The 23,592-nt window shown below is 46.9% G+C and overlaps 5 protein-coding genes across 6 annotated transcripts in view; 2 read left to right on the top strand and 3 right to left on the bottom strand.

The window, feature by feature from the left end:
• LOC117136363 (rap guanine nucleotide exchange factor 4) overlaps positions 1 to 3,549 on the bottom strand; it is a 36,248-nt gene extending 32,699 nt beyond the window's left edge. Inside the window, exon 1 of the mRNA XM_033297234.1 lies at positions 3,058 to 3,549. Coding sequence (XP_033153125.1) covers positions 3,058 to 3,092 — 35 coding nt within the window. The 5' untranslated portion in view covers positions 3,093 to 3,549. The remainder of the gene's footprint in view (positions 1 to 3,057) is intronic.
• A 9,822-nt stretch (positions 3,550 to 13,371) lies between these two features.
• On the top strand, positions 13,372 to 14,921 carry LOC117137317 (succinate dehydrogenase [ubiquinone] iron-sulfur subunit, mitochondrial). Its single transcript, XM_033298701.1, has 3 exons — positions 13,372 to 13,565; positions 13,838 to 14,274; positions 14,331 to 14,921. Exons 1-3 carry the CDS (start codon positions 13,503 to 13,505, stop codon positions 14,722 to 14,724), a joined length of 894 nt encoding a protein of 297 aa, XP_033154592.1. The 5' UTR covers positions 13,372 to 13,502; the 3' UTR covers positions 14,725 to 14,921.
• Positions 14,822 to 15,507, bottom strand: LOC117137318 (anaphase-promoting complex subunit 15A). Its single transcript, XM_033298702.1, has 3 exons — positions 15,310 to 15,507; positions 15,164 to 15,251; positions 14,822 to 15,104 (listed from the first exon to the last, which is right to left on the bottom strand). The coding sequence occupies exons 1-3, from the start codon at positions 15,436 to 15,438 to the stop codon at positions 14,965 to 14,967; spliced, it is 357 nt and encodes a 118-aa protein (XP_033154593.1). The 5' UTR covers positions 15,439 to 15,507; the 3' UTR covers positions 14,822 to 14,964.
• A 246-nt stretch (positions 15,508 to 15,753) lies between these two features.
• LOC117136514 (ubiquitin-like protein 5) lies at positions 15,754 to 16,264 on the bottom strand. Its single transcript, XM_033297458.1, has 3 exons — positions 16,145 to 16,264; positions 15,947 to 16,085; positions 15,754 to 15,881 (listed from the first exon to the last, which is right to left on the bottom strand). The coding sequence occupies exons 1-3, from the start codon at positions 16,181 to 16,183 to the stop codon at positions 15,838 to 15,840; spliced, it is 222 nt and encodes a 73-aa protein (XP_033153349.1). The 5' UTR covers positions 16,184 to 16,264; the 3' UTR covers positions 15,754 to 15,837.
• Positions 16,265 to 16,684: 420 nt separating this feature from the next.
• Positions 16,685 to 23,351, top strand: LOC117135940. 2 transcript variants are annotated; one of them, XM_033296520.1, is made up of 7 exons: positions 16,685 to 16,866; positions 17,597 to 17,778; positions 18,479 to 18,814; positions 18,869 to 19,449; positions 20,782 to 22,281; positions 22,339 to 22,451; positions 22,515 to 23,351. In XM_033296520.1, exons 2-7 carry the CDS (start codon positions 17,624 to 17,626, stop codon positions 22,725 to 22,727), a joined length of 2,898 nt encoding a protein of 965 aa, XP_033152411.1. In that variant the 5' UTR covers positions 16,685 to 16,866; positions 17,597 to 17,623; the 3' UTR covers positions 22,728 to 23,351. The 2 variants fall into 2 exon arrangements, with proteins under 2 accessions (XP_033152411.1, XP_033152412.1); XM_033296521.1 differs by lacking the exons at positions 20,782 to 22,281; positions 22,339 to 22,451; positions 22,515 to 23,351 and adding an exon at positions 19,728 to 20,546 and having other exon boundaries at positions 16,696 to 16,866.
• The last annotated feature ends 241 nt before the right edge of the window (positions 23,352 to 23,592 follow it).

Here is a 23,592-nt window from a genome sequence, read left to right on the forward strand (position 1 = left end):
TCTTATTTTGCTTCATAAAAATGTAAACATTTTCCCCATAGGAAAACAGATCGTGCTAAAAATTATGATATAATGTTTTTACATGTCTAACAGACAAGAAATGGCGCCTTGCTGCCATGCGGCATGTTACCAAAAGTTTTAGACAATTTTCAGGCGAGCTCCCGCCCACCATAAATCCCCCAGTGCCGCCCACACTGGAGGCCCCCGCCCAACTTCCGCCTAATTAAAAATTCCATAAAGCTCAGACGGAGCGGGTGCGTCCGCAGGAAGGGCTGACCTGGGCAGACAAAGGCTGCTTGCAGTCAGGAATAGATCCCAAGCTTGCCCCTGGCCGGGCATCATCTGCATCGAGGGCTACTTTTGCAGCGAGGCGTCTACTTTTGGGCGCAGCCTGCGAACAACTTTCATCCGCCTGCTGAAGGTGAGCTGTCTTGCCGGGCTCATGCATAATTCATTCGCCAGTAGAAGCGGCAATTTCGGGAACCGAGTGTCGAGAAGGGGGCCCACCAACCGTTTCTGGGCTTGTCGTTAACCAAACAGTCAGGTCCTAAGTGCTTTCGTGGGGCGAGCTGGGTGAGGTGGGCGATGGGCGAAGGACGAAGGGGGTGATCCAAAGAGCCGGAAGCGCGTTGGGGCGCATCCTAGGCAGCCAGCTCGTTGTTTATTATAATGGTTTTTGCGGTTTTTAGGCGCACGCCCGAAAGTTTAGTTTCGGAATTTTGTAATTGCCGTGCCGGCGATTCGTCAGTCTTAAAGCTGCGGGGAATGGTGGCCTCCTCGCACACATTAAAGCTGCTTCGGCACACGTGGCGTATGATAAATGAGCGGCGGCACTTGTGAGTAAGACGACTGTTCCTCCGCCGGGAAGGGGAAGCCATCAATATCAATTGCTGTCTGCTGGCTTTGCCACTTCACGCCTTACGTTCTGCGATTGCCTTGCCTCCTGCCAAGGATTCTCCGTTGGCATGCACCGAGTGCTCCCGCGTCCTTTGCCTCCAGGTGCGCTTAAGCCCAGATCGCTCTTGATAAGCCGAATTACCAGTCGGCGTGACTTGCCCTTCGTGGCTGTGCCATTAATTCTGCCCAAATTAAATCGTTTATTTTGTCCTCGTTCCCTACTTCAGTACCAGGCCATTTGTATTAGGTCCGTAAGGAGGAGCAGCCGAAGAGCTGCGAAAGAAATCTGGATGTGCATACTGCACCCCGGAATCCTGGCACACTGGCACCCTTCGCTACTTGTCCCTTTCTCTTTTGGCGGGGCAAACAAAAGGCAGCGGGCTGCAAATGTTTGCCCAGGCACAAGGCAAACAGTTTGCTTTAAGCCCTTGCCACTTGACCTTTCTTTTTTGCCACTGCCGCGCGCAGTCACATGAGTGCCCGCTGACCCCTGACCCCTCATGCTTTAGTGCGAGTGTCGCAGAAGCGTTTAAGCGTTGACAGAGCGTGAAATTTGAAGAGATTGTCCTGTGATTGATGGTGTGTGGGCGGGCGGTTAGGGGCGGAGGCACGCCCCATTCGGATAACACCAATGAAATATAAGGCCACTCTGCAATAATAGAGTGTGCCGCACAACTGAGCAGTCGGTGGGTCAGGCGGGGCTAATGGTAATGGTAATGGTGGCACTCGTCCAGAGACGCCCCAGTTGAAATCCAGCAAATTGCATCAAGTGGTTGCTGGGAAGAATGGGTGCTCGATTCCCGGCCATTTACGGTTGGGCAAATTGATTCAGACACTTGGAAAAACAATTCTGATCTCTGGTCAATATTTGATTAGCTCTATTCGAGTTCAACTTAAGCTTAAGACTCGCACTCACTAAAATAAAGTTGGTTCTTCCGTACTTGTATTAAATATTTTACACGTTAAATGTTGACTATTCTGTTGACTATTTGGATCTTGATAGAAAAAGTCCACAGCTTTGACTAAGTAGTAAGTGGTAAGGAAATGCTTTACAAATAGAATGATTCAGTATAGATACTCCATCTCACATTTTAGCTGTTTTATTAATTATATAAGAGTAATGTTATTTTGTTGGCTATGAAACGATAAATAGTGTGGTGTTCATATAAAATGGAACCGCTCTCGTAAATGGAAAGTATAGAGTCTGAAATCAACAAAGAAAAATCAATAGAAAATCAACAAAAAATAGAGGCATGCCTCTGTTTTATTCCATTAAAATAATGTTTGCACAAGACTAAACTCCATGCAATTGCAAAGCACATAATTACGTAAAAAATGTATCTGCATTAAAACCTCTGAAACGCGGAGCTTTCAACAGATAAAAACATATTTTCAATTAAATTATAGAATTTTCATACTTTTACAGCGGTTTATTTATTATTTTTGCAGGACATAAAGCGCTTTTGAATCGTAGCTGCTCATACAATGAATTGTAAATACTTTAATGCTTTATGATAATATAAATTGTATTTTAAGAGTAGTATCGTTAAATGAGTTGGTATATTTATAGCGAACTACAATTACATTTATTTTGCATTTCATAACAAGAAAGATACGAATGTCATGATTAAAGTCCTTTTTTTTATTTTTCGGTTTTCGGTGTCCAAATCGGGATTGATGAAATTGCCGTGCAGAAGGCGGCTCATTGAGTCACAGATAATTGATATCGGGATTTAATAAAGCGGATGATTCGTGGCAGGCCGTGTCCACAAAGTGGATGGATTGGCCATTTGCCAGCCATCAAGGATGGAGGAGGTGGGGGCACCCAGATGTTGGTTCTTGACAAATGAATGTCGAGCATGACGGCAACATTTTAAAATGTTTCGCTTCTCGTTCTCGTTTTGTTTGTACTCCTCGTCGAGCTTTTCATTCAACTTACACGTACGTCGATGTGTGAGTACGTGTCTGCTCCGGGAAAACAGAGGAAAGCACCTCGTGCACTCAGCTGGGAAATGCCTTGAATTTAAGAGAAAGCACTCCGTTTCGGCTAATGAAACTTTTGGAGCTAAAAACTTAGAATTTAAAGAAAAGTTCCCCCGAGTTCGCTGCTCATTAATTATGCAGCTCATTAAAAAATGTGGATCCACTGATTTCACTCACCGTTTGTCCATTGCAGTTATCCATTCCATCGCCATGTTGACTTTTTAATTAAATCTCCTTCGCTCGATTAGTTTAGCCGTTTGAACAATTGATACAAGTTATGAGCAGCACATTCCACAAACACCACAAACAAATAGTTGCCCCAACTTGGGGCAGAGCACATAAATCCAAAGTTGTGCAAATTAATTGCGCGTTGCGGGCCAGGAAAGCGAAATCAAAATACCGGGTAATGGCGGCGTTCGCAGCCAGTTTGCAGTCACCTCAATCCGCGATGTGCCGTCAATCTGCGATTCCCTTTGAAGACGACATGCCAGGTGGCTCGACCCAGCGAGGCACTCGAAATCCGCTTTTGGGAGCGTTGGAGCGCGCTCCTTTCGAGTTGGAGCCAGGGGTAAGTGGACGTAGCTCGTTGATTAAGCGAAAGTTTGGAAATGGATTTCAGTTTGAGCTCCCGCTTGGCTTGGCTGGCGACGAGGATTCCGAGACCGAGCGGCTGCAAAGTTAAATTGGGCGAATGTGAGTCTGAATTCACTACACAGCAGTCGTAAGTGTAAGCTAGCCTTGGGATGTCGGACTCTAATATAATTTATATAAAATGCCAGCAGCAGATGTAAAAGTTTCCCTCTTTCGATTTTTTCCGCCACATAACTAATGTGGATTGCTATTGTTGGACTTGCCAAAAAGGGTTTTCCCAACTGCTGACAGCTGCCCAGAAGGCCCCACTGCGTCAGTGAGTGTGTGCTTGTGGGTATCTATGTCCCCAACAAAAGCAAATGTTATGAATAAGCTTTGATGCCAGCTCGGCCGGCGAGGGGGGTGCTGTGGTGCAGGAGAGCGGAGAGGGCGGAGCACCAACAAACCGTCGGCGCAGCAATCTAACAATAGATTTCCAGATAACAATAGATTACTCCACAAACACACGGCGTATACTTAATGCGCTGTCAATGGGCATTCTAATTTCCCAGTATGCCCAAATCCAGATCGTATGGCATGCGAAGGCACGATCTAACCGCGAATTCGTTAGCGAACTCCATGTTTACCCATGCGCTGCACTGTATCTGTATCTGTGCCGCGAACGACTGCGTATTTTGTTCTGCGTCAATGGGAAAAACATAATTTATACCACCCCATCAGAAGTGCAGTGGCTTTCGTCAGCGAAATGGGACTGCAGGCGGGACAAGTGTTCGAGTGACGGCTCAAGAGGAAGACATCGCGAAGGACCATCAGCTCGCATGTGAATAATTAAGTATCCGCCACCGTGGCCAGCGAGTGAAGGCGCCCGAATGTATGCCACGTTTTCTGACGTGTCGCTCGCTCGCTGGCTGGTTCCACGTAAATGGCGACAAAAGTCCCGGGGCGATAAGACTGATATTGGCGATATTCCGAGTGGGCGACTCGATAAGCGGCCACTTTCGAACGAGTTGTCCATCCTGCCAGCAAATGCAATTAGTGTCCGGAGTGGAGGTTCCCGTTAGGGAATCGAATTGAACAAGCTTGGAAATCGCCCAGGAAACAGATGTTCCATGTAATTTCCACTTTAGGGTTTCAAACTTTGTTTTAATTAAGCAGCCGAGTGAAAGCAAAACTTTGAACCACAATAGATGTGATTTAACTGCCCACTGCAGCCGTTGCCAAGCGGAAAACTTGGCCACTTAGCTTGGTCATGTGGCGAAGAGTCGCCATGAATCGAATACTCACGCATCCTCTGAGTGGAGAAAAGGATCAGAAGATGCAAGAAGCGAGAGCAACCGAGATCCCGCAGCAGAATTCGATATTTTAAAGTCCTTCTTTGTGGCACGGAAACTGAACTTTTAGTTTCGAACCCACGCGAAATGCCGAAATCCAACGAATACCTCAATTCGAACCGACTTCAAACGAATATTGAAATGAACCACTTGCTAACGGCTTTCAAGCACTTGGTATATACAGTTCTTGGGTAAACATCTCAGTTCTCGACTTCCGCTGAAGCGCTATCGCGTCCGATTCATTTGGTAGTCGCGTCGCAACTGCTCGGCCGCCTTCCATTTTCCGACTTCCGAGCGGCGCTCTTCACCACGCTCCTGTCCTGCGCCTCGCAGGTGGGTTTCCCGGCCGAGCTTGGGGGTCGTGGTGGGTTGTTGGAAGTTACTCGTTGCCGATGACTGCAGTGTTGACGGCTGCGGTGCGGTACTTTTGGCCTTGTTCCGCCTTCCCGCCGCCCCCTCCCATCACTAACGTATTTTGGCGCGTTTTTTAGCAACAAGTTTGAAGTTTGACAAATCTTCAGCACAGTGGGGTTGTAACCAACTCGTTGTGCACAAAAAGATTTTGGCACACGAAAAAAAACGGAATTTTAAAGTAGTCGTAAAGTAGTAGTATTTTGTAATATGAATTGATTTATATTATTCTTTTACGATTTTTAACTTAACTACTTAATTTAAATCTTACTCTTAGGCAGTTTTCCAATACTGCCTGTACTTATAAACCATAACCAGCAAAGAGATACAATTTGCATAAAGATTGCTATAATATTAGCTGGAATTTACACGAAATCATACTAATGTTCTTGTAAGAGTTGAATAGCTAATCGAATCTGATATGTTGTATTCCGAATAATATTGCTCGCCTATTCTGCTGGAAATAACAATTTGTTTTGACTCTATTCACTCGAATGTTTAGCAACATTTGCTGCTCGCTCTCCTATTCTGAGTGCTCCGCAACAAACTGTTGAGCGTTTTTTTGGTGAGTCGTCGCAGTTGGCCAGCTCTTCAACAGGCACTTGTCCGTCCGCTCGGCAGTCGGGCGGACAGCGGACAGCCGCCCCCCGGGCGGAACTGCCTCACACCCTCGCCTGAAAGTGCACATAAAATGGAATCGCAATGCGAAACAATCAACATGTCAATTAAATAATGCACACCAGCAGCGGACACGAAACAACGGTCAGAATTTACGGAGCGAGTGCGTGGACACCCGGACTTTTGGTCACTTGGACACTTGGACATTCACTGACGGCCTGTCACATTCAGCAAATGAATCAACGGCGATTCAGTCGTGTGCGCTCCTGAAAAGGTGCGAAAATGCAAAGCTTTCCTTTTGTTTTCCACCTTTCCCGGAGCCGCTGTTGTTGTGGTCGCCGCCGCAATATTTACGGCACTCTCGAGTGCCTTTATTTCCGCATGAATCATTCCCAGTTTCGGCTCCAGCTCCACAGGCTGCCCCAGCGCGTATAAATTCTTGGCTTTTCCCCCCAGCAGTTAATGCACAGAAAGAAAAATAGTCTAGTATTCCGTAGGTATTTCATTATACACAAAGGGGTGTAACATAAAGTATAGAGTGGCCTTGTAGAATGCAAAGATTAATTACTACTACTGTTATAATTTGCCATAATTAACAACAAAGGCTAGCACTCATTGAACCGAGTTAGGAAATAGAACTGACGTAATAGAAGTGGGACACGGTTTTCCCTGTGTTGCAGGGCTTTTCTGTTGGTTCTTCATGGGGTCTGCCTGTCGCATTTTTTATGAGCCTCCCCCATGTCGCCAGGACCACCACAGACATTTTTTCGGGCTCGCCATTGCGGAATGAAATTCCAGGAATTTAACGGCCGCTTTGCCTGCTGAATATGTCATCACATGGCGTTGAAGTCTGCTCCACCAGACAGAACACAACACAACACAACGCCTCGGCGGTAATTATGATAAATGCGATCTTAATAAACTCGGCTGGTGGGCACGGCGGACGTTGAAGGCCTCCATGGCCAAGAGCGGGCTCTTCATGGCCGGGCCTAATGCATTTTCTTTTCATCATCAACGCATGTGGCACCTGGTCTAATGGCGCTTCCTGCCACCCTGCTTGCGGCCCATTAGCAGAAAATGCTGTTGTACATTGAGCGACCCGTCGTCAGCTAGTCGTTGTTGTCGAAGTCCTTGTCCAGGACTTTGGCTCACCATCCTCAGCCAGTCGCTTCAAAAGTCAGTCACTGGAGCCGTCGGAACGTGTTTACGACCTGATTGCACTTTCCCACCCACCTGCTGATGTCATTAGTATCGCATGTGTGGCACACTGGCTCTTTAGTTGCATTAATGGTTATTCAATCAGCGTTTAACGCAAATTGCCTATTAAAGCTGCCTGTGTTCCTGTGCCCCCTTCATGCAAATGTTTGCGTATTATGGCCATGTAATTTGATTAGCTGATAAATGAGGTAACGCCAGCGCACGTGCAATCAGGAACTCCAGCGCCACTGCCTCCATGTTTTGACTGGCTAATAAGGCACTCGCATATTCCGCAGGTTCCTGATAGATTCACCACATTCCCTAACCACCAGTCTACAAACGTGTAGCTCACATTTGGGCGCAACTCAAGTTGCTCAGTGCGAATATTGATGTCTGTCTGCCTATCGGTGATTTTCATGTAAACGTATTGATTAATGTTCCTGAGAATCAGAACAGTGCACTTATTAGATATATTATTGTGTTCTTAGCTAATTAATTGCCTTAAATACAGCCATCGGTGGTGATAGGCAGGGTATTTATCTGTACTTATCTGTACTTAAGCCCTTAAAGACGTTTAACCAGTCACTGATTCCAGCTTGTGAGCAGAATTTAGTTAAATAACTTAGTTTCCACAGAAAGCCCCATGCAAATATACCGAATTAGTGGCAAAGAGATTTCCTGTCAATACCCTCCGCCATCCGGCAAATACGCGCAAATCAAAAGTTAATAGACGCAATGGAGTCTCTGTCATTTGCATTCAACCAAAAACTTGATTATCCGCGCGATTTACGGAGCGCAATTGTGGGCGGGCGGGGCGGACAGGGGGATCCGGATCCGGATGGAGTGGGCGGACTGTGTGCTTAATGAGCTCAGTGAAATGTGTGTTTAAAATTAACTTTCAGCCAACAAACCCGTCCCTGCCAATTGTCCCCGTTGCCATCGTTCTCCTAGTCGGTCGCTTTGGCAGCTGTTGCTCAGCCAGAAGTGGTTCATGGCTCGTAATTACGCATTCAATTCGGCAGGCGGCTAGCTCCAAAGGATCCAACTGGAGCTGCCCAAATCGCAGAAGGGTGGCCGGTCGCCCGAAACTGCTTTAATAATTAAGTCTCTTGAACATCAAGACATCGTGTCGGACAACAAAAGTGCCAAGGCAAACAGAAGGGGAAGCAGGAGGTCCTTGGAGTGGAGCGAGCTCTTCGCCGTGTGTCCGTCCACTTGGCCATGTCATCTGCCAGCCAACATCCTGCGACTGCGACTGCAGCTTGGTGCGAGTAAAAACTAATTTCTCGCCTTGCTGAGCATAATTTTATGCAATTGTTTTCTGATTAAATTCCACACTGAAAGTGCCCCGGCAGACCCGCATGTTGCATGATGCGTGCCACTTGGCCGACTGGCATTTACATATGGGACAGCTTGTCGGCCGGGTCTTCTGGTGGCGGAAGCACTGGAGTTCCAGAACGCATCCGCCGTACATCGTTAATCGATTTGGACATGACTTTGCTAGCGCCTCCATCTTGCTGCACTTAAAGTTTTTATTATTTGCTGTCAGACGGCACCACGTGGCGGATACTTGATGTGCAAGTGGAGCGTTAATCGCCCCATAATTGGATTAATTAACGGCCGGCAGCGGAACGCCATTAATAGGCCAGAGCCCCAGCGAACCTCACACCCGTGCGCTGGAGCCGAGCCACCTTGGAGTGGCAGGTTCAATGGCGTTCGGCTTTGAGCCCTAATGGGTTCTTCGACTGGGGAAAGCGTCCCGTATCGGGTGCATTGAACGGCGCACCATCTGCCGCTTCCATCGGCATTGGCCAGCACACAGCGGAGAAAAAACGGAATTGGAAAACCGAAACCAATTTACATTTTGTTTACCTTTTGGCCAGCACCCCTCTGCGTCCATCGTCTTTGCCTTCGAAAGAGATGCGCCAGTAACTGGGCAGTTTCACCTAGGATATAGGATCTATGGACTTCATTTCCGTTTTCATTGAATTCCATTAAACCAAGTATAATTTTAGATGGAACTCGGCTCGAATGGGGAGCATTGGCTCCATTCTATTCTCATCATTAGATCAAATAAGTGTAATTTAAGAATACCCATAAAGATATCCCTCCAGCGCCAACAGATCCCACCTCCTTTAAAGCTACCTGTGCAAATATTTTCCCTCACCAGCATCACCACCTCTGGTTTTTTGCGCCTTCTCTGACTTTGAATGGCTGGAATTTATCGCTTAACTCCGCACAGCAGCTGAATGGTGGGGCATGGGGCTTGGGGATGTGGATGGGGATGGCATGGGGATGGGATAGAAAAGGCGTTCAAACTGAGTGTGTAAGTTTTAATTTTATTTTCTCACTTCATTTGGAGGGTTTGCCTTGGCTCCGCTTTGCTGGCGACTACAACACTTTACATACATTTGCATAAGCACTCCGGCAGTTTAAGCAAGCTGTCCGGGAAGTTAATAAACGGGATTCGCCTTTTGCTCGGCTGCTGGTGGATGGCGAATCCGGGAGGAGCAGCCGCATTAAAGCCATCTAGCAGGGAGTTGGGTTTCCTGGCTGCTTGTGGGCTCCTTTGCGACTGGAATCTGATTGCGGATCGCGTCCAGGTGTGACGCCGGTGCTGTCAGACGCCTGATTATTTGTGGCTTATTGCGGTAATGCGAAGCTTATCGCATGAAAATCGCATTAACATCATTTGCGAGACGCCACAACTTCCTTGGCCCTCCCTGGCACCGCCCTCCTCCAAGGCTGTTTGATTAGCCAGTTCCCGGGCCCATAAACAAATACCGTCCAAATATCGTATTCGGCGTGGGTTGGCCGCCTTGTTTGCCTAGTTAATCAAGGCAGCCCGGCGGCCATTAGGCGCACAAATATTGCCCAGGACTCCGAGTTGTTTGTCCATCGCAAATACGCAGCATCGAGGCGTCCAAGGCTGTTATCTTTGACCCACTTTCGACTCACTTGCTCACAAACGCAGGCAAATAAGTTTGAATTATTCACGATCACTCGGAGATGCTCATCAAGGACGGAAACAACAACGATTAGTTGTGCCAACCCAGATGCACAGTTTGCCGTTGATAATCCCGGCTTAAAAAGTTGTTGGCTCCTTTCCAAAGGATATTGAATACAAGCACTTTTGATGCGAAACACTTGTTAATGGGAGGAGACTATTAGGCACACTTCATGTTTTAATACGCATTCAACTCAATTATATTCGATGTAACACACTTTGCCCTACGCCATCATCGCTATTTGTAATATGACCTCTTAAGTTGATTCATTTTATTCGCACACATCCTTCTGGCGATTCCCAGAACATTTGGCTGGCCCCACCCCCGGTATTGAATTTGTGAACCTTCTTCTACGGACAACAGCTCCGTTTACGTTGTGGCCCTGGAGCAACAGTGTCGGCGGCAGCAGGAGGAGCTACGTGCCGCCATCGGAGATATCGTCCTGTGCGTGCCTGGAGGACCAGAAGAAGGAGCTACGACAATGGGGCTACCCACTCGAACTGGCGCGCTTGATGCGCTTTTGATAACTTGGCCGAGACGTCTGAGCCGCGTGACATCTTTGTTGCCGTCGACGGCAGTGTCGCCATCAGGTTGATAAATAGTTTTGCCGCCAACTCGACTTTCCCGGCTGTTTTGCTGCACCTTTCTCGCATTACAACAGCCCCGGAGTTGGCTTAAATTAAAAAGCGTCCATCAAGCATTTCCCCAGCGAAAATGCAGCCGGACTGCGTTGGACTGCCGAAGGCGACAGGACTTTGTACATTCTCGTTTTTATTTCGCAGGCAGGTGCTTCGATTCTCAGGCTCCGTCTGCCTCACCGGCGCTGGAGCTTTAATATTCCGCATTCAGGAAAAGAAGAGCGGAAACACAAGCTTGAATTATGTCAAAGGAAAAGATTTTACACTCACTAGAGTCCTTCGAGTTGAGAAACCCCCCTTCAATCTCTTTCAATTTTAATTGAATTAAAATGACAATATAATTTGGCAATTATTAAACAAATTAAATTGATGTATCGTTTTCCAATCAGTTGATCTATTCCCATAGACATTTAATCTCGCTCATTATTGTATTTTTGCCCAATTGTGGCCAATACGACGTAATTCTCATTGGTTTCCGGCTATTTTGGGTGTCAAGTTCGTAACGAGCGCCCTCCGATGTTTTTTTTTGGCGGGGATTTGTCCATAAATAATTCATTGGAACATGTAACAGAAGTGCGTCAAGTGGTGCCCCTACCCCGCTCCGACGCACCCGCATTGGATTACATGGGACGTGGACGCGACTGCCGCACTTCGCCGGAGTGGATGTCTATTTTTTATGGCACCCCGGGGAAATGACGTACTATGAATGCCAGTTTAATACACAAAACTTTGACAATATTGTCGCACAGTTAGCGCGGATACACACACCAACCATGATACTCATAGCACCCCACACCATGCCATATCATATCGTACCATATCACACCCACGGCAGGCGATACAGACTTGTAGCCAGACAAATGTGCGAATAAATGGGCTATTTTTGTGCGGCCTGCGTCTATTGTTAGCGAAGTTATTCAATCCCTGTTGCACACACACACACGCACACTCGGACTACGCCACGAATGGCAAATAAATGGTTGGTGTATCAACAAATCGATCATTTTTCCGCACTTGAGCTGAAATCATTGAGTGGCTGCAAGTTCGGCCAGGCCACCAAAATAAAGATTTAAGGCAAACAAATGCGGTGTGTATCTGCCGGGTTTGCGTCACTCCCAAAATGGCACACGCAAATAAAGTTAACGTTCAAGTTAAAGAGCGGAAAACGAGCTGAGGACCTGGTACTTTATCAAGTATACGCCCATGCGGCCCATAAGCCATTCGCTTGTGGGCTCCATTGATTTCGGCCATCTTTCTCGTCTCGTCTCGTCTCGTCTCGCAAAAGTAGGCAACAGTTGGGGCGCAAGCTTGATTAATTACCCAACACTCCCCAGACATTCGCATTTGCATTAGCAGCTCTTAAATGGAAATCAAAACAGGCCACTGGATGCACAGAGAGGAATTATCTAATGGCTGTTTGCTATCATTAATTCGAACACGCTAAGTGTTACTTTCGAACTTCATAGTGTTTTCTCGCAGTGTGCGATGAGATGTATCCAAGGACGCTTTTATGACCTCACTTTCGCCGCTTTGTGCTCGGTCGAGTACACAAATAAAATCCTTCTTTTCACTTCCCTCGAACGGTTTTATTTAAGTTTCGCGCTCATTGTTTTTATTTGCTTTTAATAGGCGGACGAGAAGTTGTGGCCGGAATCCAGCCTTCGGTGGCAACTTTAGTGGCTGCCCGTGTTTGCTCTAACATTGAAAAAGTTTTTTCCACCGCTTTCTTCCCAGGCAGCGGCTCATAAAGCGAACTGCAGACCCACTTGCCTTTCACTTCACCTGGGCTTTCCATTTCTAGGTGCGAATGACAAAGGGGTGGGGCGGGCGGGTCGGGAAAGCCCGCAAACTTTTACCAACAACAAAAGGTCACTGAACAATTGACAAAGGCGGCGTGCTGCTGTCTCAGGACTTGCCAAACGCCATTTAAAAAGTTTTGCATAATAGTTGGCCCACGATCTTGCGAAGTACCCGCAAGGGCAGGGTTTCTCCAATGCCAGAACAATATAGCCATTAAAGTCATAAAAAAAACTCGAGAGAACGCTAGAGTCGTGTTCCTCGACTAACAAATACCCGCTACTCAGTGACATTCTCTGTTACATTGATCGAAATTGGAAAGAAGGTGAATCTACCTGTTTAGCTCTATAACTTTTTAGCACTTATAGTTCCCAATAACTCGACGTTCATGTTGATTTCCTTACTAATTAGACGATTTCATCTACCTGAGTACCTGTATCCTTTTCGGGAAATCTAGTATACTCCTTTACTCGACGGATTAGGGTAGGTATGAAAACCGTCTTACTACTTATTACTTATTAAAGTATGTTCGAATATCAACTTTAGTGGCTGACTATTATTTTACTGAAATCATTTAATTCTTTTCAAGTCTTAGTACGTTATGTTGGAAATATACATATAATACAATGAATCATTGTGATCAGAGCATTAAGTTGATTTTTATACAAAGCTATTAGGCACTATTAAGTAACTCCAACAATGTTTATTGCTTTAAAGCTTATACTTGCGGAAGAAGCTGTAGCTTACATAATTTATTAGTTTTATCGAATAAGAGTTTTCTAAGTGTTTTCCTAGTTTAAATAGACTGGTAAACGAAATTCAAAGGTGCAAATACGTTACGAGCTGTGTGACCAGTGCGCGCGTGGTATATTTTAGTACGTTTCCCAGCTCCGAGGCCGCCACGGTCACACTGCATCACCAGTTTCGTGCAACTTTTTGTACGCAAATAAGAAAAACATTAAATTTGCTCTCAGCAAATCGATAATTGCAAACGCAGTGCCGTTTCAATTGCAGCAGAAACCACAACGAAAATGTTGGCGACCGAGGCGAGACAGATCCTGAGCCGCGTGGGATCCCTGGTGGCCAGGAACCAGGTGAGTGGAGCGCCCGGTGGCCCAGGGCTCTTCTGGCCAAGATTTCAGGGGCGTGGTGGGGCGGGGGTGCAGGCGGCTTTTGGGCCGTGCAATTATATAAGGCGGAAGTGGGGAAGTAGAGGGTCCGGGATAGAAACGCCACAGATAAACACGCAAACTGCACTCCGTAATTGGGGGAACTGCCAACTGGCAGAAGCTGTTATGTAAACCTTTTTTTCAGCGGCACCTGAATTGGATAAAATGGGTAATGGCGTGATTCTCCGAAATTGCAGATGCGAGCCATCAGCAATGGCACCGCCCAGCTGGAGCAGCAGGCGCAGCCGAAGGAGGCCCAGGAGCCGCAGATCAAGAAGTTCGAGATCTACCGCTGGAACCCGGACAACGCCGGCGAGAAGCCGTACATGCAGACCTACGAGGTGGACCTTCGCGAGTGCGGCCCAATGGTGCTGGACGCGCTGATCAAGATCAAGAACGAGATGGACCCCACACTTACCTTCAGGCGGTCCTGCCGCGAGGGCATCTGCGGTTCCTGCGCCATGAACATCGGCGGCACCAACACGCTGGCCTGCATCAGCAAGATCGACATCAACACCTCCAAGTCGCTGAAGGTGTACCCGCTGCCCCACATGTACGTGGTGCGCGACCTGGTCCCGGACATGAACAACTTCTATGAGCAGTACCGCAACATCCAGCCCTGGCTGCAGCGAAAGTAAGTGGGAGCAATCCCTACGTACTGGAAGGTTACTAATACCACGACCTTTGCAGGAACGAGGCGGGCGAGAAGAAGGGCAAGGCCCAGTACCTGCAGTCCGTCGAGGACCGCTCCAAGTTGGACGGCCTGTACGAGTGCATCCTGTGCGCCTGCTGCTCCACCTCGTGCCCCTCGTACTGGTGGAACGCCGAGAAGTACCTGGGCCCCGCCGTTTTGATGCAGGCCTACCGCTGGATCATCGACTCGCGTGACGAGAACTCCGCCGAGCGTCTGAACAAGTTGAAGGACCCCTTCAGCGTCTACCGGTGCCACACGATCATGAACTGCACGCGCACCTGCCCCAAGGGCCTCAATCCCGGCCGGGCCATCGCTGAGATCAAGAAGTTGCTTTCGGGCCTGGCCTCCAAGCCGGCTCCGAAACTGGAGACGGCGGCGCTGCACAAGTAGGGCCCTAGTCCTCTACTCCCAGTTCGTCCCCTGCTGTCCTTAACCAGTGAGCTAAGCCTCCGAAAATGTGTATTGGAGACTCCTCCAGCCAACATGCTTACTATGTTATAATTTATTTAAGCCTAAAGTATCCGACACTTGTTATTACAGTTTGTAAAGGGAACAAGACGCGAAAATAAATAATTGTGTATCCACCAGCCGGACGACATTGTGATGGGCAATCAGGGAACTCCCCTTCATTTAGGGGGCTGTGGGCGAGGTCTCGTCGTTCATCTGGATGTCGTCGGCGGAGTAAAAGTCCTGGGTGACCGGGATGACGCGGTCGTTCGTCTCGTCATCCTCCTCATCGTGACTGTCCGTGTCCTCGCTGTCATCGTTGGCTGCAGGAGAGGAATTGGGCGATAATGGTAATCCAAATGCAGTGTCCTGCTGTACTCACCATCCTCGTCGTCGGTCTCAATTCCGGGTATGGTGAGCATCTTGCCCAGCGGCTGCAGATCTGTGCCGGCCGTCTTAAGGGACTCTCGCTGTACGGTTTAAGTTTATAACAATTTATACAGAAAGCGGTGTCGGGAGAGAACTCACCCAGTTGCTCCTTTCATCCTCGTAACGCCGCGTCTGCGATTCTTCGTTTACGGAGGCAGGAGCCATGTCCAACCAGTAGCGATTGGCTACGGAGACTTTGAGCGTGGGAAAGAATGGAATCATGGACATTTTCCACTGAATCTTAAATGCGCTGTTTTCAATATTTGTTGTTCTTTCTATGGACGCCTTTGACGCGATCTGGCAACGCCGCAACAGACGCTGAAAATAATACCAATTTTACAGGGGCGGAGTCGAAGGGGCGCATTAAACGCACATTACAATTGGTAATTGCAATTCATCAATATAACTATTTTTTTTATTAGTAAGGTATAAAAAGGGATTAATACAGCTTAATCAATAATATATATACTTGAGATTCCTTCACTATTACAAATTGACCTTAAAAATCAGCACATAACCCACACTAATAATATGCAGCTAGTATACATTATTCAAAATTTGTTTATTTATTAAAGAAGCTATAAAAAGTAGACAAACTCGACACAGGAACGGTACTCCCTTGCAGTTTTATTGGTAGTAAAGTTCCAGATTCATGCCATCGTGGATTTCATCTGAGAAAGCGAGAAAGAAATGCGGCTAAAGCAAGGCGTTACAAGGAGACTACTCAAGGGCTTACAGTCGGATAGGCGAATCGGGTCCTTGAAGATTGTGTACCACTTCTTCAGGACAATCTTCTCGTGCTTTGTGCCCGTTTGTGCCGCGATTAGTTTCTTGAGGTCCCCGATGGTGTCGTCCGGGTTGCACTTGACGCGCACCTGTGGGTTAAGCGTTTGTCAACCATGCTTGCAGTTGCCTTAGGTACTTGGCTACTTACCTTCTTGCCAAGACGATCGTTACACGTTATTTCTATCATATTTTATGGCTTTGAAAGGCAAATCACAAGAATAAATTCTTGATTTGTTGTGGTATTATTGCATAGGGTTGTCAACTCCCTTAACCGGATACCGAGTGGTTTGAGACATCGCTAAATGTCCGCAATGCTATCGATATTTCATTTAATTTTAAATACGTTTAAATAAATATATATAGAACGTTGAGATATAGATATCAGATATCTGAAAGTATACTTAGAAAGCTCAAAGCTGCCATGACGCAAATCTAGCACATCCCTGTAAAACGGGTGGAACAAATTGAACGGTTTATAACAAATTTATATTTAGATTTCATATTTATATTTATTTCATATAATATCATATTTAGATTTGTTCAACATAAGATACAAGTGTAAAAAATTAAACTTTTATTCGAAATATTTCTCTGGGATAATGAAAACAAATTCCATTTCACAACGTTCCCCGCAAATGATCCATGCGAACAATCGATAGGCTGGGGAACATCGATGTTCGCTAGAATAATTGATGTGTCTTCGCCGTTCACAAGCCATTCCAATTTTTTCGCCGCTCGGAATAGACGTGATTTTGCCGTCGTGACGGTGGAGGCTATTTTTAAAACGGTCGCGGCGCTTGCAAACAAACCTCATATTCAGCTATTTAACGCAGGAATTCATTAGTGCGACAGTACCAGAAATATTACTAAGTATGTGACATATTTGCGGGCAAACTGCCCGAAGCAGTGTGCGGAGTTTTTGTTTGTGTGCGTGCGTGCCTCATTTTTACATCCACGTACATACATACATACATACATGTACGTTATGACGCAGCTGTGGAAAACTTGTTTGGGTTTCCATTTCACCGAATCACGGAATCAACGAATATTTGCGCCTGTGCTGCAAACTCATTTTGGGCAGTAAGCCATTGTATTGATTATCGCGCGTTGTTTGCGGATGGCGTGGTCCGCCGGAGCACCCTGTAGCGTCACCCCCTTCTCCGCCCCCTGGAGTCAACATCTGTGCTCGAAAGGTCGGGCGGGCGTCGTTTTCGGCTATGTGGCCCACCACCAATGGATCCCCACGGTCACTGGCAGCAATTCGCGATCCGAAATGCTCCGGCCTATTTTTAGACGCGGTCTTTGGGGCCTGCCTACTTAACTACCTCCCCAATGCATTCTAATTAAAAACCGGGCACTGCGCTCATTTCCACACGCATTGCATTGCATAATGCGGCATTAATGTGGCGGGGAAAGCTCGTTTCGGAAAGCACTCGAGCATTGAAGTGAAGAGCACATAGGCCGAATGTTTTCCAGCTGCCCAATTGTAAACAACCCACGCCTAGCACGCACGCACACGCACAAGCACAAGCACACAGACTGGTTTTAATGTTTACTCCAAATAAATCGTTGCCCATGTTAATTATTTGTGTCTTCGCAGGGCCCGAGCACTGGAGGGAATCTAATCATGAGCGAAAATACATACCAGATAGAAACGCGTCGGCGGTCGCGTTCCAAGACCCCCTTCCTGAGATCGAGCTGCGACCATGAGAACTGTGAGCACGCCGGAGAGGAGGGGCATGTGCACCACCTCAAAAGGAAATCGGCGGCCCCAAATGTGCAGTAAGTGTCTGGGATACTCACGAAATAGGCCTCCAGACGAAGCCCTTTATCGCGAACCCATAACATTATTTTTAGCCCTTATGAGCAGTAAAATTGTGAGCATTCAATATGTTTACGGAGTTCGAGTCAATTTCACTTTGAGCAGGCAATCTAGGAGAATTCAGTCTAAACTCTATAACTATCTCCTTTGGTCCTGAACCAGACCATTGGTTCCAGTTAAGCAAGTTGGACTGTAGTAAGACACATGCATAGCGACTGTATGTATGCCATGTGCCGCCGCCATGACGTCACCTTTTTGTTATTCACGCTCGCCGCGAATTTGAATTTCGAAGCGGGTAGAAAACGAAGGCAAAGCCGCATACAGGGTGCGGCATCTGGTCGAGCTTCGTTAGTTTTTGGCGCCCATTTCGAGAGAGCCTGGTCGGTCTGAAGATCAGTCTTCAAGACTCGATGACGACATTCAGAGTCCAACGTCGGCCGTCAGAAATCGTTTTCACGTATTAGCCACTAAATCGAGAACGCTGGGGTGGGCCAACAGTCGTTTGCGCTGAAGGCCAGCGGCTATTATAAGCATATTTTTGTGTTTTTGTTTTGATACGCTGTACTCGTCGTTTCAAACGATTCCGAGCACGATATCACGGACTTACTGAAATATTTTCCCCAAATCTTACCAACTACTATCTACACCTCTTCTTTGCAGAACGATAATAGAGGAGCATATAGTGGAGTCGAGTATCAGTAAGAAAACGCGGGCAAAGGCGTTCGCCCAGCTGACCTCGGACTATTCGAGCGACGACATGACTCCGGAGGCCAAACGCAAACAGAACTCGATCACGAGCACAGTCACGTCGATTTTCACCAAGCGATCCGGCGGCGCCACATCGACGCCGCGAAACAGGAGCCAGCTGGAGACCACACAAAACACGCTGAACTCCGCCCAGGAAAAGCTAAACCAATCGAACGGAAACCTCAGCTCGGGAAATGTCAGCGATTATCTGGCCTACATCGAGTACAGGGATGCTGGCGAGTACTGGAAGTGAGTGAACCATTCCTGCACATTTTAAACTGTACTAATGATGCTATTTTGCAGCAAAACTCCCAAGACGGACTATACCTACTCAGAACTGTCCCCCCACCGACGCCAGTTGGCGCCAGGAATTGTTGCCATGCCCAACATGTCCAGAAAGAGCCTGGAGAACCATAACGATCGGGTCAACTACATGGTCCAGCAGAACCCTGCGCAAGAGGAGTTCATCCGCCGCCGCTACCAGTCCAAGTATACCCAGCAGGTCAACTATGACTCCGCAGATGAACTGGACGCCACTTTTGGCCAGCAAAAGCAGAGCTGGTGGCTCATCCGCCTCATTCAGCTGGTTGTTAGCAGCATTACCACTGTGTGGAGTCGTGTGACCAATCTCTCGGCCACGGAGACGACTGCCTATCAAAACTACTACTCTAAGCGCCAACAAAGTCAACGAGTTGGACTTTGGGGGAAAATAGTACAGACCATCGGAGGAGGACTTGCAAGTTTGCTGCGCTACCTGTATGTTTTCATCGGATCGGTGCTGAGTTTGGACACGTGGTTGCTGCGATCCTCGGATGCGGAAAACAAGTCGAAAAAGCGCTTCCTCATATTTCTGCTGATTTTGTTGCCCTTGCTGCTGCTGTCGGGTGAGTAGGCTTCTAAGCACCGTCTGATTTTCGCTGTAAAGTAAAATATGTTAGAGCGTGTGGCCTTGTATCGGTTCGAGAATTCATACTGTATGCATATAGATCACCTCCAGTCGTTTTATTTATAAACTCGTCTGGTCGTTGGCAGTCGCGTGACGCCATCGATAATTTGTTAGTGAAATCCCGCGGATGAGATTTAAGTGGCCATGTGATGACATATTTTATTTTCCATTCGCCGTCTGCCAAGGTTAAACGCCTAATTTGCTTTGCCTTTGCAGGTCTGTTCTATTACATACACCCCAATGAAACTTTCCCACCCAAATCCCTGTCCGAATACACATTCACCCTACCTGAGTTGCCCAAAATCGATGTGAAAGACTACCTGAACCAGGAGCAGTTCGAATCGCTACGCTCTCAGGCCGCCGAGCATGCGGTCCGCGTTCGCGATTGGGCTGACGACTACATTCTGTACTTGAGAACCATCGGTCAGAACGTGGTCAACAAGGGTCGCCAGTTATTTCAGGGCGATGATAAAGTCTATTATGAGCGTGTGTAGGGAACATCTGCAATGGGCAGGCTACCGTTTGGTGGTCGAACTGCTGCAGCAGTTGCTTATTTAGTGATCTGGTTGGGTGCAACGCCCCTTGCACTTAGACACATATGAGAAACTTTCTTTATGAATAATATGAGTACAAAGTAAAGCATTTGATCCGTTTTTTGTCCGTCTGCTTGACCCGCTGTTTTGCGCACTTACTTTATAGTTTTTCGTCCTGTCATTTACCCACATTCATAGGCAAACGCCCCCCACATATCCCACCACACTAACCCACACAATTCCCAACAAAATGCAACATCACAGGCTGATGGGAGAAGGATAGAGCTCGCGGCTGTTCAAATTGCAGAACTCTCGTAATCATTTACGTAAACTTCATTCTTGTCCAACAATTAGGGCCTTTATCCGTCTGGGTCAATGCCCTAACTAAATCTTACTTGTTGTTAAACAACGTTTAATTGTAATTTGTTCACTGTTTGCTTTGTAATAGTCTATACAAAAATAAACCGCAAACAATTTCATACGAAACATCAAGTACAAAGAAGAGTTGTTTGTTTTATTTGCCATTTGTTGGAAGTTCGCTAAATGGTAAGTAAGATGTAAACAAAGCAATATTAGTTGGCCAGAATCGAACTCTATCCTTCTGCATTTGTGTTGGAATAACCCCAAAAACGAGTTCCCTGTTACCTCAGTCCGGTTGATAATTGAAGTTGGTGGGGACTGGAAATGTAGAAGGATTGCCAACTAATAGTGCTATGTTTAATTTTCACCTTCCCCAGGATGGTTGCTCCTGCAGGAGGATCAACGTAGTGCTTACGTTCAGCGTGCGGAAGCCCTGTTGCCACTGCCACTAGCTGTTTTCGGCTCCATACATAGTCGGTTGTCAAATGCTGGAGCTACCTTGAAAAGTTGGATGGAAATGCCCACCGTCAGGAGTTCCCAGCGGGAAGACGAGGCCATTAAGGTGAACATGGCCAGCATTGAACAGAACATCCAGAAAGCCTTGACTGCCGAGGAATACGGAAATATCTTAAACCATGTAAACAGTTACGTGCAGCAGTTGGTCGAGCTGAAAATGCAGCAGCATTCCAAGGAGCTCGCACCGCAACAGATTCAACTCATTGTTCAGCTGATGAAGGAAAACCTCCAGCAGATTGTCCACAAAACGGAGCTAAGCGAAAAGGATTTGGCTGATCTGGCCATAAAACTGAAAATGGAGCTGCAAAGCTCAGGCGGTTGGCAAGATGGAGCTAAACTATCACAAGCTAACTTAGAGGAGATAACCAAGCTAATTAAATCAGAGGTTCACCTCCACGAATCGCACTACACCATTCAACTGGACAGGATAGACTTTCCATCCCTGCTGGAGCGTATTCTTGCTGCGCCAGCATTGGCAGACTTTGTAGATGCTCGAATTAGTCTTCGGGTGGGAGAGCTCGAGCCAAAGGAGAGTTCCGGTTCATCAGATGCAGAAATCCAAATTGAGCGTCTAAACAGGGAAATCGCCTTCATTAAGTTGGCTCTCTCAGACAAGCAAGCGGAGAACGCCGATCTGCACCAATCAATCAGCAATCTGAAGCTCGGCCAAGAGGATTTGCTGGAACGCATACAGCAGCACGAACTGGCCCAGGATAGGCGCTTCCACGGGCTGCTGGCTGAAATAGAAAACAAACTGTCTGCGCTTAACGACTCGCAGTTCGCTCTACTCAACAAGCAGATCAAGCTATCCTTGGTCGAAATTCTGGGATTCAAGCAATCCACCGCTGGCGGTGCCGCTGGCCAATTGGATGACTTCGATCTGCAGACCTGGGTGCGCAGCATGTTTGTGGCCAAGGACTACCTGGAACAGCAGCTGCTTGAGCTGAACAAGCGAACCAATAACAACATCCGCGACGAGATTGAGCGTTCGAGCATCCTGCTGATGAGCGACATTAGCCAACGACTCAAACGGGAGATTCTTCTGGTTGTAGAGGCCAAGCATAACGAGAGCACCAAAGCGCTGAAGGGCCACATCCGCGAGGAGGAGGTGCGCCAGATAGTCAAGACGGTGCTAGCTATTTACGATGCGGACAAGACGGGCCTGGTGGACTTCGCCCTGGAGTCGGCGGGCGGCCAAATCCTTTCCACGCGTTGCACTGAGAGCTACCAGACAAAGTCGGCCCAGATATCGGTTTTCGGAATTCCACTCTGGTATCCCACCAACACGCCGCGGGTCGCCATCTCACCCAATGTGCAGCCAGGGGAGTGCTGGGCATTCCAAGGGTTTCCCGGATTTCTAGGCAAGTCGCGGGTGAAAAGTAAATGCTAAAACAGTCCTTATAGTTTTCTTCCCACAGTGCTAAAGCTCAACTCGTTGGTGTACGTCACTGGATTCACCCTAGAGCACATACCGAAGAGTCTATCCCCCACAGGAAGAATAGAATCAGCTCCTCGCAACTTCACTATCTGGGTAAGTTTGACTAATGGTCAAAGGAAGTGGTGCATTTCTAATACGACTTATCCATCAACTCAGGGCTTGGAGCAGGAGAAGGACCAGGAACCCGTATTGTTCGGCGAGTACCAGTTCGAGGACAATGGTGCTTCCCTCCAGTACTTTGCCGTTCAAAACCTGGACATCAAACGGCCGTACGAGATCGTCGAGCTGCGGATCGAGACGAACCACGGCCACCCCACCTATACATGCCTCTACCGGTTTCGCGTGCACGGCAAGCCGTCGGCCACATAGATCTGTTCAAATCTCTTCTAGTGACCTAAGTACTGCCAGGTGTACATAATGTCTGTGCCTTAAAAAGGAAACTCAACACTATATCACTGCGAGATGTGGATCAACGGAGCCCAGCCGCTTTCAACAATGCGAACTATGTAAAAAGTAAGGCTATATAGACTGTAAGTGTTTTGTATCATATCACATTAAGGTTAACTTGTACATAGCATATTATTAAAGTCAGGACTCGAGTCCCTAAGTACTATAATATTTATTAGTATTTAGTTATTTTCCTGAAATCAATCATCGTTCCTTCAAGTCGACTCTACTTACGCAAGCAAGTTCAACCCATTAACAGAGCACTCAACCCAATTTTATAAACAAATTTCAAATTCCAATTTTCATTTGTCATTGTTTTTGTCATTGCCTTTGCCAGCATTTAGCTACCTGATAAGGGAATTAACCAAACGTAAAGTAAACGCAGCTTCCGCTTGGAGAACAAGCCATGATCAACTTATTGCGCTTCAATCAAACTGCATCAGTCAGCAAATCTCAATTCCATAATGCAGTGAAAAACCTTCAGCATAAAGCTTTTATGCTAAGCATAAAATTAAAAATTCAATTGGCGCCAATTAAAATTGGTATTGTTTAATTATTTAAAAAAATTTATTTTGATATAATTTTATATTTTTTGATTATAAACTTTTTCACATACAGAGGTGGCCAAAAGTATTTACACAACGAGCACTATCTGTACACTATTACACTACACTGGTTTTTGCTTATCCTTAATTGGAAACCGTTCTCGATCTTGTCCCGAATCAGACTGATCTTATAATTCTTAATCCTAATCCAATCAACCTTGGCCAGAAGCTTTTCTTTAGAA

Source organism: Drosophila mauritiana, chromosome 2R, assembly GCF_004382145.1.
Source record: "Drosophila mauritiana strain mau12 chromosome 2R, ASM438214v1, whole genome shotgun sequence".
NCBI lineage: Eukaryota > Metazoa > Arthropoda > Insecta > Diptera > Drosophilidae > Drosophila > Drosophila mauritiana.